This window comes from Podarcis vaucheri (genome assembly GCF_965113315.1).
Source record: "Podarcis vaucheri genome assembly, chromosome: 17".
Lineage (NCBI taxonomy): Eukaryota > Metazoa > Chordata > Lepidosauria > Squamata > Lacertidae > Podarcis > Podarcis vaucheri.
This window is the reverse complement of record NC_138755.1, coordinates 4,374,110-4,394,011: the sequence shown is the minus strand read 5'-3', so window position 1 is coordinate 4,394,011 and position 19,902 is coordinate 4,374,110. Positions and strand designations below refer to the sequence as shown.

At 50.7% G+C, this 19,902-nt stretch overlaps 1 protein-coding gene across 1 annotated transcript in view; it reads left to right on the top strand.

Moving 5' to 3' along the window:
• Positions 1-284: 284 nt before the first annotated feature.
• Positions 285-19,902, top strand: part of BCAP31 (B cell receptor associated protein 31) — a 42,439-nt gene continuing 22,821 nt past the window's right edge. The window contains exons 1-4 of the mRNA XM_082204416.1: positions 285-438; positions 3,697-3,857; positions 5,825-5,925; positions 12,695-12,842. Of these exons, the coding sequence (XP_082060542.1) occupies positions 3,766-3,857; positions 5,825-5,925; positions 12,695-12,842 (341 nt within the window). The 5' untranslated portion in view covers positions 285-438; positions 3,697-3,765. The remainder of the gene's footprint in view (positions 439-3,696; positions 3,858-5,824; positions 5,926-12,694; positions 12,843-19,902) is intronic.

Genomic DNA, 19,902 nt, shown 5'->3' with positions numbered 1-19,902 from the left:
ATCTTCATTTTTTTATAGCCGCAAAGCCGACTCATCGGCTCAATGGGGCGGCCCCACATTGCAAGCACCCAACCTAAAATGGAGGTCCCTTGGAGGCGCGCATGTGCGCAACTCCAGCCCTTTCGAGAGAGTCCCAAGAAGACAACTTTTCTGCTCTTTTACGGCGCCCGCTTCCTTTGCCGGGGCTCGCGCTCCCTGCGCAGTCCCTCCGTTTGCATAAGAAGAAACCGAACCAAATAAGAAACTAAGACTAAAGACGCAGCGGCAAGGGCGGGCATGCACGGCGATGGCGAGGCGTCTTCCGCCCGGCTCGGCCGCCCTCTTCCTTCCTCCCGGCCGACGAGACCCTGGGATGCCGCGCCCACCGCCGGGAGAGGCGGGGCCTGCCAGCCTTCTAGTTCCGACTTCGGCCGCAGCTGGGCTCTGCTGGAGGGCCTGGTAAGTGGGGCGCCGCCCGGCCTTCGCCCCGGGGGCAGCGCGCGGGAGCGGGGCAGGGGCGCGCCGAGGGCGCCGCAGGAGCGTGCCGGGCGGCCGAGGCCTCCCCGGGAGAGAGGGGCTCCGGCGTGGGCTCTCGCTGCTTCCCCGCCCCCCACCCCCTAGGCAGGCTCTTCTCGGTGTGCCTTCGCCCCTCTTGCCCCTCTGAAATGTCGCGGGGGTGGGAAGCAAGAGGCGCGCGCCGCCCTGGCTGCAGCTCCCCGAATCCCCATTGCCAGGCGCGGCCAGCCTTTAGTCGCGCGCAATTAACTCTTCCCCACGTTCCTCTTGGGCTGCGTGTCTGCCTGCCTGCCTTGCGAGCGCCGCGGGTGAGGCTCCTCGGAGGCAGCGGACGAAACCCGTCAGCTCGCAGGTTTCTCCGTTTGCTGCTCCTGCTGGGCGTTTGCGTGGGAAGAGGCGCGCACAGACCGGTTCTGCAACAATCCTGCCTCCTCGGCGGTTCGCAGGAGCCCGGTTGGATCCTGCGGCTGGTTCTGCCGGCTATAAAGCGTGGGAGAAAACGCATTGCCTTATTGCAGGGGCGAAGCTAGGCTTTATTTCACCCGGGTTAAAGACCCAGACTGGCAAAAGAAAACCCGTGCATTTGCGAACGCACACAGGCTGGTGCCCCCCCCGGAGGCGTCACCCGGGGCAAAAAACCCGGCTAGCTCCCGCTCCCCGCGTAGCTACGGCTCTGACTTCTTGCTCGGCCATTTCTAAAGTTTAACAACCTAGAAGCAAGCTTTAGAGTTAGACAGAACCCCCACCGCCTTTTTAAGGCCTTAGGTTTCCATAGCAAAGCAAAAATTTGCTTTGCACCTTGCCTTGATAGCCGTGTTCCCAGTACATACTGCAAAGGGAATGATTTTCCTTGCCCTGCCCACGTGTTCTCTGAATGTGGCTGATGGTGTAACACTGGGGGAGGCGGATAGAACTTTTTCTGGTGCTTTCTCTGGGCGTGGAAGTGAGGCAGGGAACGGTAAACGAAACCCCTGTTTGCTGCAAGTGTCTGTTTAAGCCCCTGGTGGGCTATTTCTGCACCGAATGCTCAGATAAAAGGAAGTGAACAGGCTGTGGCAACCCCTCTGCTGTCCTGGCGGTTATGGGCCTGTTCCAGGATTGCCTCCATGCCTGCACTTTTTCAAGTAATATGCTGAAATATTGGAGAAGAGCTTTCTGGTCTCAAATGCAACTCTTCCATTGGGTTTGTGCAAAGGTTGTAAAGGTAGCAAAGGGTGAAATATTGCTTGCTTCTAAACACTGATGCTGTGGGGCTGGAGGCCTACAAGTTGTTACTGAATGAACTGCCTGTTAGGTGGGGCACTATCCTGGTGTCCATGGCAGCATCACTCCCTAAATGTTTGCGCAGGAAAGATGGTACTGAACAGAAAGCGCAACTTTTGTTTCTTTCCCTAAAAGAGTTTTTCTTGGGGTGTCAGACCCTGCCCCAAGGCCCCTTCTTATTTGCATTAAGGTAGAGGTAAAGGGACGCGGGTGGCGCTGTGGGTTAAAGCCTCAGCGCCTAGGGCTTGCCGATCGAAAGGTCGGCAGTTCGAATCCCCGCGGCGGGGTGCGCTCCCACTGCTCGGTCCCAGCGCCTGCCAACCTAGCAGTTCGAAAGCACCCCCGGGGGCAAGTAGATAAATAGGTACCGCTTACCAGCGGGAAGGTAAACGGCGTTCCATGTGCTGCGCTGGCTCGCCAGATGCAGCTTTGTCACGCTGGCCACGTGACCCGGAAGTGTCTCCGGACAGCGCTGGCCCCCGGCCTATAGATGTGAGATGGGCGCACAAACCCCAGAGTCTGTCAAGACTGGCCCGTTCGGGCAGGGGTACCTTTACCTTTACCTTTAGAGGTAAAGGGACCCCTGACCATTAGGTCCAGTTGTGACCGACTCTGGGGTTGCGGTGCTCATCTCGCTTTACTGGCCAAGGGAGCCGGCGTACAGCTTCCAGGTCATGTGGCCAGCATGACTAAGCCGCTTCTGGCGAACCAGAGCAGCACTCGGAAACACCGTTTACCTTCCCGCTGGAGCGGTACCTATTTATCTACTTTGCACTTTGACGTGCTTTTGAACTGCTAGGTTGGCAGGAGCAGGGACCGAGCAATGGGAGCATTAGACTGTGCCTAAAGCAGGCATGGGGAACCTGTGGCCCTCGAAGTTGTTGTTGAGCTACAAGCCTGGCCATTGGTCATTGGCTGATGGGAAGGAGCTGCAGTCCAGTAACATCTGAAGGGTGACAGATTCCCCCAACCCTAATCTGAAGGTAAAATCAAAATGGAGGCGGGGAGGAGAAAGAGGCCTTGATCTAAAGAGACAGCAGAAGATTATCATAGGGCAATTTTCATTAATGGCTCATTAATTGCAACCTTAGGGTGAAAGGCGGGTACTAAATTAAAATAATAATAATGATGATGATAAACTGTAGAAAGATAGGAACAATCCAAATTATCATAAAATAAACTATTTATATAACCTGTATTTTGGGCAGCTCACAAGGTACAAAAGAATAAATGCTAAAATGTGAGGATGAACCTAATTCCCTAAGGAAAAAGAACAAACTTGTTCCAGTTCTTGAGCAGCTTAACGACATGTTCTGACCATTGTGCCAAATACATTTTTTTGGGGGGGGGGGTTGATGTGGGTTTCATGAACATTACAGACTTTAAGTGCATCGGAGCCCTGCTGGATCAGGCCAGAGGCCCATCTAGTCTAGCATCCTGTTCTCATAATGGCCAAACAGGATTCCTCTGGGAAGCCCATAGCAAAGGCAACAGCACTTGCCCCACTTGTGGAACCCCAGCAAGATACACCGCCTCTGATCCTGCAGGCAGACCCTGCCTGAGCTTACTCAAAGGCTGTCCTCTGAGATGGCAGTGAACTCGCATGGTATGTAAGCTTAGCCAGTCTTGAAAGCAGAGGGGAAGAACCTGTGGTCCTCTAGATGATGTTGTACAACTCCCAGTGGTCATCCCTGACCATTGACCATGCTAGTTGGAGGTGATGGGATTTGGAGTCCATTGCCATCTGGAGGACCATAGGTTACCCAGCGCTGCCTAAATAGATAAGGGGGAACCAATAGCTGAGGCTTCTCCCTCCTTCAGTGTGCCATACAGGTTAAATCTTAGCTTTGGAGTTGAGCGGTTGTTGCTGCGAGGGTACAAGATAGGGGATTTTGCCCAGCAAATTTCATATTCAAGTGTCTTCTCTCTCTCTTCCAGCTAAGAATTGCATCCTAGCCGTGAAGTCTTCAGCCTCTCCAACGTAAAGTCCCTTCCAAGCGTCTCACGATGAGTCTCCAGTGGGCGGCTGTGGCCACCTTCCTCTATGCAGAAGTCCTCCTCGTTTTCCTCCTGTGCATACCCTTTATCTCAGCAACAAGGTGAGCTGAGGTGGGGATGGGATTGCGGGTGAACCTAGGAGCCTTTCCAGGCCACAGCTGTTGTGTAACACAATTAAGGACGCAATCACACCCTCTCTCGGCCTTGGTTTCTAGGATGTTGCAGGAGGCGGATGCCTGTCAACGAAACAGTGGGTTGAGCTGGGTGAGAGTGATTAGCTCTTGCAGACCGATGGGAAATTATTTTTAATATCTGGTTGTCACTGGAATCTGTGAGAGGAGACAAGGAGGTGGATGAAAAGTCACTCCCATTTATTTAGCCAAGTTCCTTATTGTCAAACGTCTGTTAAGTAGCTCAGGGGGGGGGGGTTTGTGGTTAGGAGATGGTGCAACAGCCCTTATGTAGGACATAGTTCTTGGACAGTGTTCTTAGGAGCCACCCTATTCTACGACACTAATTTATTTTAAGCTGATTAAAATACCTATTAAAAAGTGCTGCAACTCTGGAACTTTATAGAAGGGCGGCGAAGTAATTTTTTATTACTATTACAAAGGTTGATAGTGAAGCTCACCGTCAGGGCTGTTGTATTCTGATGCACTAAGAAATAAAATTCTGTAGCCTGCTAAGTCCAAATTTTGCAGATTCTGCAGCAAGAAAAGCCATGTTTTGCTACATAAACTTGTAAACAGTGTTTGGAATTAGCCAGTTGCGACTGGTGCGGGTCCAGTTGTGACCACATGGAGATCTCTGGATGCCAGGCTGGCGACTGAGGAAAACAAAATGCCACTTTGAGAAGAATCTGAAATACTTTCCCTGAAGCCCGAATTAGATTTATTCTGAATTGTTTTATTTGATGTTTTAATGTGTTGTAAAATACAGAGATTTGTTCTTTAAAATATAAAGCAGTATAGAAACAGAAATAATAATAATGATTGTCATCATCCCATGGGGGTGGGAGGGGAATGGTGCCACTGGGGTGACCGCAGCCTTGGTTTAAGGTGCCATTTGGCGATCTGTATCTGAGTTTCTAACACTGCTTGTAAACTTAGTTTGCATAATTCAGTTAATGAAATCCGATTGTTGATTGAATCTTTTGTGTGACATGATTGGACAATGAGAGGCAATTGCTTAAAAAATATTTTTGTGTTTGGTGCCATGTGTCACAATCCTTAAAATGGCCTACTTAAACCCTGCATAGTTCTGCTAATTTAACTTTTTGGGAGAAGCAAAGAGCTGCCTGGGACACTTCAGCTCTGTCTCTAGCTCCTGGAAGCTTTCCTTGGCTGCTCCTCTGGCTTTTGAGTCTTTCACAGGCACTGCTCACCTTACAAACATACCTTCCCAGTTATGAGGCCTAGAACCTTAGTTTTCTTTAAAAAAAAAAAAAACATATATGCAAGACTCTCAGGAAGCTGAATTCTCTTCCCAACCTGCACTTCTTTAGAATCATGGCATACACATCCCCCCCCTCACCCATTCCTTCCTCCCATCTCCTTCTGGCATCTCTTCCGCTGCTGTTTAACCCAGACGGAAGGCTGTCTGGGGATGTTGCTTGGCAATTACCGAGTTGTCTCCTGATTTCTTCTAGGAGAGTTACACTCCCTCCAAGGCATTGATGTAGCCCCAAAATGCCTTCTGCCTGAAAGTGCTTCCATGGCGTCAGGTTAGGCAGAGGTAACTGGGGAGGCGGGAAATCCCTGGAGGTGGGGAAGGGGGAACCTAGAGCCTTCCAGATGTTGCTGAGACTCCCATCAGCTCAGCCAGTGTAACTAATACTTGGGGATGATGGGAATGTTATAGGCCAACTGCGTTTGGAAGTTTACCATCCTAGTCTTGGTCGTCGCTTGTCCACAGCCTCCTAAATAGCCCAAGAGAGGAAAAACTGGGTCCTGTCTCCATTTTGCTTCCCCACCCATACCAGAACAAGCTGCTGCCTGTGTTGCAGTCAAGTGTGTTTGTGTTTGTTGCCTGCAAAGCATTGATCCTAACCTCCAACCTTCTTCCACAGATGGCAGAAAATCTTCAAGTCCCGCTTGGTGAAGATAATGTTGGCCTATGGGAATACCTTCTTTGTTGTGCTCATAGTCATCCTGGTCCTGTTGTTTCTTGGTGAGTGGAAGGAAGCCATTGTCCTTGGGGCGGGTGTTCTCGCCTCACCCGCTCATGGGAGCGTTTGCTTCTCTGCCTGTGCCTGCCAGGTTCTGGCCAGGTCCCCAGGGCCTTGGGCCACTTCTTCCTCCTGTGCTCTCTGAGCTGCTCATAGCCTAGCACTGTGACAGAAAGGGGACAGGAACGTGGCTGTGGTTCAGGGCCTTTCTCCACACCCGCTCAACTTTATCTTGGCCAGTGGTTCAGGAGAACCACCCTTTCATCTCCCTCCATGTAGCTGGGGTAGGGCTTTGCCCAGAGTGCTGTGCTGGGTTTGGCCGTGAAGGATTGAGGTTCAATTCTGCCCGGCCATGAATTTTCTTGGGGTCTTCCTCACAGGGTGGCTGTGAAATTTAAAAGGCAACCAGAAGCATTTCTGTGCTCTGGAAAATCCTAGAAGAGTAAGAGTTGAAGATAAACCAGAGGGGGAAAGCTGGTGTCAAAATACTGGGGGTTGCGGGTGCGAAAGTGGTGGAGATGACAGACCTCTGCTTTATAGGTACCCGTATTTTTCACTCTATAACACACTCCCAACCATAACACGCACATAGTTTTTAGAGGAGGAAAATAAGAAAAAAAAATATTCTAAACGAAACAGTGGATGTATGATTTTTGTGGTTCATGCTGTGGCCACAGACATGTGATCTGACGGTGAGTTTGGGGTAGCCCAATGCAAAAATCCTGAGGATCCATGTGGACCCGTGCTTTGTAACCATGTTTTTGCACCACTGCGGCCCCAGGCAACAGTGGGTGCGTGATTTTTTTGGTGCAAGCTGTAGCCATGGACATGCTATGTGATCTGATGGTGAATTTGGGGTGACCCAGTGCAAAAATCCTGAGGATCCGTGTGGACCCGTGCTTTGTAACCACGTTTTAAGTGGGGAGGGAAGGAAAAGCACTCAAGGGACAGGGAACACGCGTGGGGTGGGTGGAGAAGGATGCTGTTAATAATGCAGAAGAGGGGTATAAGAGGAGAAGGCTCTTATAAGAGGAGTGGGGAGGAGAGAGTGAGAGCCTGCTTGCGAAAAACTTTGCTGCTATTTAGCGAGTGGGGAGGAGAGAGAGAGAGACACAGAGAGCCTGCTTGAAAAATCTTTGCTGCTATTTAGCGAGTGGGGAGGAGAGAGAGACAGAGAGCCTGCTTGCTTTAAAGGAGCCAACCGGACAGGAGCCGCTTACACTCATGTAAGCGGCTCCTCTCCTCTCCCGCTTTGCTCCTTTAAAGCAAGCAGGCTCTCTGTCTCTCTCTCCTCCTCACTCAGCGGCTCTTCTCCCGCTTTGCTGTTTCAAAGTGAGCCACAGAAGAGGGAAGGAAGGGGAACCATGGATCCTCTGCTCACGACTGCAGCAGATCCCCCCACCATCTGTAGGCATTTGCCCCATAACACGCAAAGACATTTCCCCTTACTTTCTAGGAGGAAAAAAGTGAGTGTTATGGTGCAAAAAATACGGTACCTTCTTTCTACTTCACCATTGCACTTAACTGCTCAGGACAGTTGAGTAGACAACTGCTTTGCATCCATTTTGATGTATTTTTAATCTTTGTTGGAAGCTGCCCAGAGTGGCTGGGGAAACCCAGCCAGATGGGCAGGGTACAAATAAAATAATAATAATAATAATAATAATAATAATAATAATAATAATAATAATAATATCATCAGCAGTTGGGCTAGGATGCCAATATCTTTTGTGTGGGTTATGGCAATGTATTCTATTCAGATGGGGGGTGGGGGAGAGACCCTGGAAGCCTTGTGAAATGAGGCTGCTCTTTTGACCCCTACCTCCACTACACCAGTTCCACATAAAGCAAACCAATTTGTTTTAAGTCCCTTGCATCTGGGCATTTCAAGAAACCGCCTCCTTCATGTGATACTTCTCTGCCTTTTGAGGTCCTCAGCAGATGCCCTGCTCTGCCACTGTCAGAGATGCAGTCTACCCTCTACATGGGGCAGAGCCTTTTGGGTTGTTTCTCCCAGATTATGGAACTCCATGCCCTGAAGGGCTCACTTGGCCCCCTCTCCCTGCTAGCATTTCGACACTTGGCCCAGCCTTTATGTAGTTCCTTTGTGGACAAGCTCTCCCCTGGGTTGTGTGCGTGTCACTCCTGATCCAGTTTTATGGTGCAGAATTCTATATTTTTAAAAGATAAGGTTGCCGGCACTTTGAAGGCCTTTGAGATGGAGAAACGGCTTAGAAATAAATTGGACCAGAAGTTGGGCACATTCTTACCTCCCCCTCCATTAAGATAGATTATGTGGCTGGGTTGTTGTCTTAGAGATGCTCAATTTCCCCTAAAGCAAGGATGATCAACATGGCGCCCTTCGGCTGTCCCTGAACTACAACTCCCATCATCCCTGACCGTTGGTCATGCTGGCTGAGGCTGTTAGGCGTTGCAGTACGCCAGCCCCTGGAGGGCACCATGTTCTTTGTCACTGCCTCTAGAGTCACCTGCGGTGATGGCCCAGAATCCAGTGTTCTAGCCAGCAGCACATGCCCAGTGACAGGTAGGCTGTTCCCTGTGAAACATTCCTGGCTGTTCTTCAGCAGGTTTCTCTGCTTCTGGCTCCTTTGGCAAGAGAGACTCTGCAGCGCAAGAGTGTTAAAATGGCACATGCAGAGATGGAGCTTGCAAGGTATGCAAGAAGTTGGCTTCTGCTGCCCCCTGGAGTTTTCAGTGGGACAGTGAGGGTGAGAAGTGCACTTTTCCGTACAAACCCCTTTCATGGACTCAGAATTGTAGAGTTGGAAGGAAACCCTGAGGGTCATCTAGTCCAACCCACTGCAATGCTGGAATCTCCACTGAAGCATTTGTCTTATGAGTGAGTAGAGCACCATCCCATCAGTTTGTGCCGTCTGGCTGTCGGGGCTCCCTAGGGATGGAGCTGATGGACTTGTGTCCACACAAATGCAGACATTATTATAGAACCAAAATGAGCCATGTTCACATGGCGCCACAAGAAGGCAAGTCCAGCCCATGGGTCATCAGTCAGCCGTCTTGGTTTTTTTAGTTTTTTAAAAGTAATATTTATTAAAATTTTACAAACAATAAAGAGTTTCAAAGTTTAAACATAAGAACAAAGAATAACCCTAATAAAAGAAAAAAGAGCTACAAGTATACAAAAACAAAACACATGAAAAATGCAAAATAGAAACCAGTTAAAAAGAAGAAAAAGAAAGAAAGAAATCAATATTTTCATATCTTATACTTCATTTACTAGTTTCCTGACCTCCTCACACCTCCCTTTTTGTATTCCAGTTCAGATATTTAATTCAGCAGGTCCTTACCCTTTATCATTTATCCTTGCTCAACATCTTAACCTATTATAAATATATATTTTCCACTATTATCGATCCATATTTACATACTCTTGTTAATCTTTTTACCAATACCGCTTGTTTTCAATCCAACATCTCTTTAACATTCATTAATTTTACAGTATTTCTGCAAATAGTCTTTAAATTTTTTCCAGTCTTCTTCCACCACCTCTTCTTCCTGATCTCGGATTCTGCCAGTCATTTCTGCCAATTCCATGTAGTCCATCACCTTCATCTGCCATTCTTCCAGAGTGGGTAGATCTTGTGTCTTCCAATACTTTGCAATAAGTATTCTTGCTGCTGTTGTGGCGTACATAAAGAAAGTTCTATCCTTCTTTGGCACCAATTGGCCGACCATGCCCAGGAGAAAGGCCTCTGGTTTCTTCAAGAAGGTATATTTAAATACCTTTTTCATTTCGTTATATATCATCTCCCAGAAAGCCCTTATCCTTGGGCATGTCCACCAAAGGTGAAAGAATGTACCTTCAGTTTCTTTACATTTCCAACATTTATTATCGGGCAAGTGATAGATTTTTGCAAGCTTGACTGGTGTCATGTATCATCTGTAAATCATTTTCATAATATTCTCTCTTAGGGCATTACATGCCGTAAATTTCATACCTGTGGTCCACAACTGTTCCCAGTCAGCAAACATAATATTATGTCCAACGTCTTGTGCCCATTTAATCATAGCAGATTTCACCATTTCATCCTGAGTATTCCATTTCAACAGCAAGTTATACATCTTTGACAAAATCTTAGTTTTGGGTTCTAACAGTTCTGTTTCCAACTTTGATTTTTCCGCCTGGAAGCCAATTTTTTAATCCAAATTGTATACCTCTCTTATTTGGTAATAATGAAGCCAATCTCGCACTCTGCCTTTTAGTTTTTCAAAGCTCTGCAATTTCAATTTGTCTCCTTCTTGCTCCAAAATTTCCCAATATTTTGGCCATTTGGCCTCCATATTGAGCCTTTTCTGAACCTTTGCCTCCATTGGTGACAACCACCTTGGGGGTTTATTTTCAAGTAAGTCCTTATACCTTGTCCAGACATTAAACAGTGCTCTCCTGACAATATGGTTTTTAAATGCTTTATGCGCTTTAACCTTGCCGTATCACAAGTATGCATGCCACAGCCGTCCTGTTTTAGGGAATGAATTCAACATAGAGCTAAGCAGATCGCTCTGTCGGCTCACTCATTTCTGCTTTCCTGATAAAATGAGCTGCCTTCTCCTCCACCTGCCTGCTGTCCCAGTGGTTCTCCTGACCCCCAGAGCCAACTGGAGGGGCAAGCCCCATTGCGCTAGCAGAAGAAGTTGTTGCACAGGCTTTTTTTCTTTTCTTTTGAAGAGGCTTTCTTGTAATAATTGTCAAGGGCAGGGATAGGGCACTTTTTCCTCCTGGGGGCCACAAAATGGGCATGGCCAGAGGCAAAAAGATGGGTAGAACCCCAGACATTACTCACTTGCATATAGCAGGCTCCATTCAAGTCATGTAAAATCCAGAGGTTCCTATGCAGACCTCTCTAGTCTCAGTTCCAGTCAGGCAAAAGCCCTCAAGGAGACAGTGGGGCAGGTGCTAGTGTGGGCTGTGTCCTGGAGAGAGTCATGTGGGCCAGATAGAGAGGTCTTGGGGGTAGATGGGTGTGCACTTGGCCCCTGGGCCTCAGGATTCCCACACTAGGCCTAGGAGGAGAAGGAATTCAGTGCTTTAGTTCTCAGTCACTTCAAACTTTAGTTACTTTTATCCTGCTAACCCCATATATTCTTGAAACATGACTATCGCATTTGACCCAGACTGGATGATATGTTTGCCATGTGACTTGAGCTTGATTTTCCTTCTGGAAATATCAGCTGTGGGGGTTTGACTTTGGGTAGGATTTGTGGGGCGAGGGAGTTGTCCCTTCTCCACACATTTCCCCCCTCAAAATTGCCTCCCAAGCTGCTTGTGGCAAATTTCTAGTTAGAAAAAAGCTGTGGAGTAGGGTCACCACCCCCACCCCCACCACCCCCCGGTCCATGCACTGTGATCCCCATCTGGATTGCACCCCAGCAATTTCTGTTGCTAAAAGAAAAAGAAGCCTGGGCAGCACAATCATGGGACCAACGTATCGCCTGGTATTGGAAGTCCGCTGCTTTTAGAATACTTGGCGAGGCTGAATATGTGAGGAAATAGTTTCACCTTTAGCACAGTCAGTGAGGAGTCAAAACTTTATTTTGCAATCATGCATTGCCATGACTTAGGCTGTCAAAATGGCTTGTAATGTTAATACCCAAAAGCATTCGTACTGTCTCAGAATGGAACGGAATGAAGGAGGGGTGACATTGTCTTACGTCTACACAGACCTTTCAGCTAACATTGGCTTAATTCTCAAGCATGAGAAGCAGGGCCTTTCCGCCCCCTTCTAATGGCACCTCTGTTTCTTTGATGCTCATGGCAGCCATTTTGTGCTGGCACCCACAGCACATTGGTATAGATACTCGAACCGGCACCTCATTATCATTATTCTTTTAACAAAAAAAAAAGCCCTGAAATATATGACAATGGAGTGGAACTGACAGATTTCTCTCAGGAGAGAATTTAACTTGGGCGCCATGCTGAATATATCCTATTCGTGGTGACAGCTGATCTTGCCTCAGATGATCATGATTACATGAAGTAATGTCTCATGTGTCAATCTTAATTAATGTGGTGGGTGGCAAGTATAGGACAAAGAGCTCATTAAGTGGCTTCCGAGGCCACCGAGGGCTTTAAAAATTGGAAGCCGACACCCTAAACTGGGCCTGAAAACAGGCTGGCAGCTAATGGCGCTCTCCTCAGAGACTGGGCTGGGGAGCTTGTGACACCCCCCCCCCAGTAGTTGTTGAACTACAGCTCCTACCACCTCCAATCATTGGTCGTGTTGGCTGGGGCTGATGGGAGCTGGAGTCCATAAATAGCTAGAGAGCCCTGTTCTGGGAGGTGAGATACACTCCTGGAGGTTAGTTCTAGACAGAAATTGTGCTACTATATTTTGGACCAGTGGAAATTACCCAGAGGCTCCTCATGGTAGGAGGGTAGCAAAGTGTTGCATTGTGTGGGGGCAGCTGAAAAGCTTGTTTATGTTCCCATCAGTCTAAGACCTTCTTTGGGGACCCTACTGTTGGTCAGTGGGACAAGCATTCTCCCTCCCTCAAGTTGGCATGACCAAAACCTACCTCCATTTTATACTTCTGTCCGGAACACATGCTGTTGTGGCATGATGGCTTTTGGTGGATTCTTGTCAAAGACTGCAGCCGGATTCATGGATTCATAGCAATGGGCTGAGCTTGGGACGAAATCTCAAGAAACCAACCGGAGCTTAAGTTCAAGCAAGACTTGCAAATAAATTGTCAGTCTGCGGAGCTCTGACTCGTATATAAATTTGTGACTTGCAGATGCCATTCGTGAGATCCGGAAATATGACGATGTGACCGAGAAAGTGAACCTGCAGACCAACCCTGGGGCTGTGGAGCATTATCACATGAAGCTCTTCCGAGCCCAGCGGAACCTCTACATTGCTGGCTTCTCGCTGCTGATGTCCTTGTGAGTACCTCGGGGGCACTGCTGAGGCCAGATCAGGTGGCGGGCAAGCTGCGTGGCCGGCCAGACTCATCACCCCTGACTATTAGCCATGCTGCCTGGAGCCTGATGGAAACTGGAGACTTAACAGCATCTAGAGGGCTACCATTTCCCAATCCCTGGGCCAGATGCTTGGGAATCTGGGTAAGGCTTGGATAGTAGGTTTGAATTCAGGAGGCACTGGAAATAAGGCATTGAGGGGAGCATCAGCTGCAGCCAGATTGCATCACCCACTTCTTGCCAGTAAGAACCAAATTATTTACTTTGTGGCCCTTGACATAGTTCTTGCGTATAGTAGCAAAGAGTTCTCTAGGGCAGTGTTTCCCAACCGGTGTTCCGCGGCACACAAGTGTGCCGCGAGAGATTGCCTGGTGTGCCGTGGGAGGGAGGCGGGCGAGTCGGGCGGCGAGAGGCGGGGCTGCGGCGGCGAGGATCCGCGTCGAGCCAGGGGCGGCTCCGCGGTGGTGGTGCCGAGGTTTCTCTCTCCATTCTCCCCTCACACACACACACACACAGAGGAAATAACACAGGATCAGCTGACAGGACCCGGCCAATGGGGCGGCGGCGGGACAGCGCGCGCAAAAGGGAGGAGCGCGAGACAGCGGACGAGGAGGAGGCCGGCATGTCCGGGCAGCAGCAGCAACTCCCGGCGACGGCTCCTCAAGCCCCGGGCAACCCTACTCCCTCACCGGCCTCGGCCGCCCTCCTGCTCCACCTGCCTCCGCCGCCGGCCACCTCGCCGCCGCCCCCTCCTCCGCCCGCTATCGCCGCCACCACCACAACAGCCGCCACCGCCTCAGCTGGGCCCATGCCTGCCAGGAGCGGCGGCGGCAGCAGCAGCAGCGCCCCGGCGCCCTTCCCTCACGGCGGCGACCCAGCCCTGCAGTGGCGTAGCGTGGGGGTGCAGGGGGGGGCCGGCCGCACCGGGCGCAACAACTGCGGGGGGCGCACTCGCAGCTCTCTGCCCCTCCCGAGGTACTATTTCTGGGTTAGCGGAGTCTGTAACCTGAAGCGTATGTAATCCGAGGTACCACTGTACTTCCAAGTCAGCGTGCAAGGGATTGCAGGACCGGCGGACTTGGCGGTGGGGGTGGTTGCTGGAGCCTTGTCTGTCCTTTCAGCCCTGCACCCACCGCAGACCCCTTCCTATGCCACTGGTAGCTAGGCGAGGCGGGGGGCACTGGGCGCCACACCTCGGCGCCTGCAGCGTGCCTGAGCCATGCGTCTGCGGGCGAACTGCCCGCAAGCTCCGCTCTGGCCTCTGCCCACCGCCTCAGCCTCCCTACAGCTGAGGGGGAGGCTGCAGCGAGGCTCCACGCAGCGCGCCCTGCCATGGCTCGCCCCCATGGCACTCGCCCCTGGCTGCAGGACGCGCGCGCCGCCCCTGGCCCCTGAGCGGCTAGCTGCGCCGCTGCGCTGAGCGCAAGGAATACGTCCTCTCCGAGTTCGGCGTCCTCTTCGTGGGCAGCGCGAACCGCATCTCCAGCTTCGGGTGGAACTTTGGCCAGGTAGGGGGAAGCCTTTGGGCGGGGGGGGGGGCTGGAGACCGGGGTGGGGAGGGGTTAGGAGAGACGCTACCGGCGCCGTCCAGAAATGCCCAGAGCAACTGGAGCTCAGCTACGCGCACACATGCGCCCTCCAAATCCCGTTTCCCACCCCTTTCTCAAAAGAAGAGAGAAAAAATGGGTCCTGGGTGTGAAACCAAAGGACCTTTCCAGCTCCTCCTCAATTCCAGGTGTGGATGGCAATGCCTCGTGTCTCCTCCCCCGCGACCAGAGCACACTTCCTAGGCTGGTTGGACGGTCCCTGGGGGTCTTCGGGTTGCCATATTTTGAAGAGCAAAAAACAGGACACATTTGTCGACTTCTGCTTTTAGCTATGGATCAGTGGCCTAGCGTGGGGGGTGCAGGGGGGGCCGGCCACACCGGGCGCAACATCTGGGGGTTAGTGTTAGGGGGCGCAAATCCACGGGTCAGGGGGCGCAAATTACTTGCATTGCCCCGGGTGCTGACAACCCACGCTACGCCACTGCGGCCCTGAACGAGCAGGAGAAGGAGCTCAAGTGACGCTGCGCGCTGACGTCACGGGGCTGTAATGGTGGTGTGCCTCGAGATTTTTTTCATCAAACAAGTGTGCCTTTGCCCAAAAAAGGTTGGGAAACACTGCTCTAGGGAGCATCCCTCTCCCCCTTGCAAGGGTGGCCTCCATATATTCTCCTTTGCAGAGAAAAGCTTCTAGGCAGGCGTTGACATCTCCCCTTAATGACACTTTGCCTGGTTCTCTTGCACCGTAGATGTTGGCTGCAGAGCTGGATAAAAGGTAAAGGTAAAGGGACCCCTGACCATTAGGTCCAGTTGTGACCGACTCTAGGGTTGCGGCACTCATCTCGCTTTACTGACCGAGGGAGCTGGCGTACAGCTTCCGGTTCATCTGGCCAGCAGGACTAAGCCGCTTCTGGCGAACCAGAGCAGCGCATGGAAACGCCATTTACCTTCCCGCCAGAGCGGTACCTATTTATCTACTTGCACTTTGACATGCTTTCGAACTGCTAGGTGGGCAGGAGCAGGGACCGAGCAATGGGAGCTCACCCCGTTGTGGGGATTCAAACCACCGACCTTCTGATCGGCAAGTCCTAGGCTCTGTAGTTTAACCCACAGCGCCACCCGAGAGGATGGCAAAGCTAGAGGTGGGGAGCCTCTGGCCCATGGGCCAAACGTGGCTAGCCAGGCCTGCCCACTTGGCCTACAAGGCTTTTTTGTGAATACAGGCCCACTGCCCCACATACATGATAGCAGGTGTGGGACAGGTAAAGGTGGGGTTTCAAAGGAACAACCAGGAGCTTAAAGTGGATTCTTGACTGTTTTTTTTTTTGCTGGAGCAAGGTATACTCCCAGTCATGGCATCAAATGATGGGCAATGAGAACGCACCTTGCTTGAGGGGGGCATGTGGTTCCTATTCAGTGGAAGCTGCTTCTCCCTTTTTACAACTGCTCTTTGAAGCTTCCTGTGCTTCTTTCAGCCTACAGAACATGGAAAGCACAGGGCTGGCAGTGCCTCCTGCGCTGTGGTGCCAAGTTTGGGAACCCTGCACAATGAATTTGGAGGGGTGGGTGGGACCACCCACTTGCCAATCATCTGGTGTTTTCTGCCTCAGAGCCGTAGCTATAGGAGGTGGGGGCTAGCCAGGGTTTTTGCTCAGGTGAAGCCTCCAGAGGGGGCGCCATTGAGGCTCCCAGGCTGTGTGTGTGTATATATGCAAATGTGCATTGGGGGATTGGGTACCCAACTGGGTCTTTGACCCAAGTGAAATAAAGCCTAGTTTCGCCTCTCGGATGGATTGCACCACTCGCCTGTCAAGGTTGGCCCCCATGGTGGACGGAAAAGGCTCCCCACCCTTGCATAAGCAATGCAGTTAACCTGCAGTGTTGTTCGCACGGTGCATGCCCAGGCTGTTTCAACAACTGTTAGATATGCAGATTGGCAGGCAAAGCAATACTAAAAATTACTCCCTGAAGATAAGTTTGAAAACCACTGCTGTACAAAAAGGAGGCACGGTTTTCATCACATTTCCCTGCTCTCCCTTCTGGAAGCTTTGACAACGAGCGTGATGTGAGCTGCAGAGGGGCTTGCCTCTTCTCCCTGCTCCCATTTGCGTTGCTCTGTTTAGGTCAGGGCTAGAGAACAGCATCTAGAGCTGGCATCCCCAAACTCGGCCCTCCAGCTGTTTTGGGACTACAACTCCCATCATCCCTGACCATTGGTCCTGTTAGCTAGGGATGACGGGAGTTGTAGTCCCAAAACAGCTGGAGGGCCGAGTTTGGGGATGCCTGATCTAGAGGGCCACACTGGTTTCCTGTCCCTGGTTAATAATAATAATAATAATAATAATAATAATAATAATAATAATAATAATTTTTATTTATACTCCACCCTCCCCAGCCAAGGCCGGGCTCAGGGCGGCTAACAAGCAATAATAAAAACAAGTTGAATGAATACAACTTAAAAAAAAATTAAAATACAACATTAAAATATTGAAACATTAAAATATTAAAATGCAGCCTCATCACAGGAAGAGAAAGGAAAAAGGGGGAGGGAATCAAATTGGCTCCAAGCCAAAGGCTAGGCAGGTGGAACAACTCTGTCTTACAGGCCCTGCGGAAAGAAATCAGATCCTGCAGGGCCCTGGTCTCATGAGGCAGAGCGTTCCACCAGCCCGGAGCCAGTGTTGAAAAGGCCCTGGCTCTGGTTGAAGCTAATCTAACTTCCTTAGGGCCCGGGACCACTAGGGTGTTGCTATTTATGGACCTTGAGGCTCTCTGTGGGGCATACCGGGAGAGGCGGTCCCGTAGGTACGAGGGTCCTAGGCCGTTTAGAGCCTCACTGGGTGCTCTCTCTCTGTTTCTTTTCTCTCTCTTGTCTGTCTGGGTGGCTTCCATTCCATCAAAAGCTTATGCTGTAAAAAACCGGTTAATCTTCAGAGCAGGACTCCTGTTTTCAGCATCAGTCTGGCACAGCAGCCTCTTTTGGAAGGCTGCTTGGAGAAGGCAGGGTGTCAAAATTTCTATACAGCAACACTGCAAGAACGATGTCAAGGGCCTTACTGACAATTTGGCCTTACTGGCAAGAAGTGGGTGCGAAGGGTGATGCAATCTGGCTGCGACTGATGCAACTGCTCATCTCAATGCCTTATTCCCAGTGCCTTCTGTATTCCCACTTACTATCCAAGACTTGCTAAGATTCCTAAGAGGTCGCCCTCTGGATGCTGTGGGACTCCAGTTCCCAGAAATAGTTCTTGTTTTTAATATGTATTTTGTGTTTTTATTACGTATTTTTATGCTGTGAACTGCCTTGAGATCTTCAGATGAAGGGCAGTATACAAATAATAATAAATGATGGGACTATGCAGTAGCTGGGCATGCACTGCTTCCTCCCTCTTGCCTCCACTTGACTGTGAGGACCAGGTGGAGGTTGACCAAAGACCTCCCGTTTCCAACCCCTGTTGCATACAGTGGTACCTCTAGTTAAGAACTTACGGTAATTTGCTCCGGAGGTCTGTTCTTAGCTTGAAACTGTTCTTAACCTGAGGTACCACTTTAGCTAATGGGGCCTCCCGCTGCTGCTGCCACCGCACAATTTCTGTTCTCATCCTGAAGCAAAGTTCTTAACCCAAGGTACTATTTCTGGGTTAGCGGAGTCTGTAACCTGAAGCGTATGTAACTCGAGGTACCAGTGTATTCTGTTTGCTGCTATTTAGACTAGAATCAAGTACAGTGGTACCTTGGGTTACAGACGCTTCAGGTTACAGACTCTGCTAACCCAGAAATAGTACCTCAGGTTAAGAACTTTGCTTCAGGATGAGAACAGAAATCGTGCTCCGGCGGCGCAGTGGCAGCCAGAGGCCCCATTAGCTGAAGTGGTGCTTCAGTTTAAGAACAGTTTCAGGTTAAGAACAGACCTCCAGAACAAATTAAGTTCTTAACCCGAGGTACCACTGTAGTTGCAGAGGCTGAAGCAGCCTGCTGTGCTCTCTCTGGCCACAAGGTGGCAGGCGTGCATAATCTTGACCTCTTACTGAAAATTCCTGAGGATGAGGACAGGAGCTGAGTCTACAAGCCAGTAGAGTAGACTCTTCAGAGTTGGGGATTTAGCCACAAAGTGATGCCCTAATGAGCACAAGCCGGACGCTTTCTCTGGACAGAACCACCACTTCTGGGCACTTGGACTGTAGTGAGGGCCAGGCAGCCCTTGGCCCTTTGAGCCAACTTTTTCTTTAGAAGCTTCTGAGATTAACAGTAAGAAGCCTAAAAGAGATGAAATTCCAATTCCTAAAGTTATTCTCTCTTCTCCTGCCCACATAATGAGTTTTTGTGTTTGCTATTCATTTTGCAACCTGTTGAGAGTATCAGAAGAGGCTTTATGCCACGTCAGACCATTTGTCCATCTAGCCCAGCATTGCCTGCACAGGCTGGCAGAGGCTGTACAGGGTTCAGCCAGGGGGTGTTCCTAGCCTTACCTGGAGGTGCTGAGGACTGACCCTGGGACCTCCTGCATGCAGAACAGACGCTCTACCACTGAGATGTGGCCCTTCCCCCAGTGTAGGAAGATGGCCTTATGCTGAGTTAGAGCGGCTGTCCATCTAGATTAGCGGTTCTCAACCTGTGGGTCCCCAGATGTTGTTGGACTACAACTCCCATCATCCCTGAACTCGGGCCTTGCTAGCTAGGGGTGATGGGAGTTGTAGTTCAACAACATCTGGGGACCCACAGGCAGGCTGGTCCGGATATTGCCACGCTGATTGGCAGCCACGGCCCCCAGGGGTTCAGGCGGGGCAGGGGGGGGCATTTCTAGCCCCACCTGGAGATGCTACATGGGGGTTGAAGCTGGGACCTCCTGCATGCAGACCAGTTGCTCCACCCCTTCTCCGTTGCCAGGGGTCCTTGCGTTGGCAGCAGCTGCTCACAGGCCAGCTGAACCAGGGGCTGATGTCCTCCCTGGCGCTGTGAGCAGGCTGCAGGGTCTCTGTTGTGTCCATTACGGTGCCTGTCCAGCCAGCTCTCTGGTTTGATGAGCAGCCGCTTTTGGCCGTACAGGACAGCTGGCGAAGGGTGTGAACAATGCCTGTGGGCCATAAATCAGCAGCCTGGGTGCAGAGTTGCATACAAAGGGAATGCGCTTGACTGTGCAGCTGGGGCTGGAAGTAGGGATGGGGGGGGAGCTGTCGGCTTCCATATCTTTGCTGTGTGTGAGTGTCTGGCCAGGAGGCAGGATGTTCTGGTCTTGTGAGCACAGCCCTTGGCCTTCGGGCTGCAGCTTCTCAGCTCACTTTCCCTTTCATTGTTGCAAAATGCATTTGTTGTCCGTGCTCAGAATGGCTATACAGAGGGAACTGGGAGTCCTGGGCCAGATCTCACTCCCATAACGCTTGTCCAAGGTGGCATTGCCCTTCCCTTGCCCTTGAAAGCACGTTGACTTGCAAGGCGGTTATTCAGAAAGGTAAAAGGCCTGCCCTTCCCTCTCTTGTATC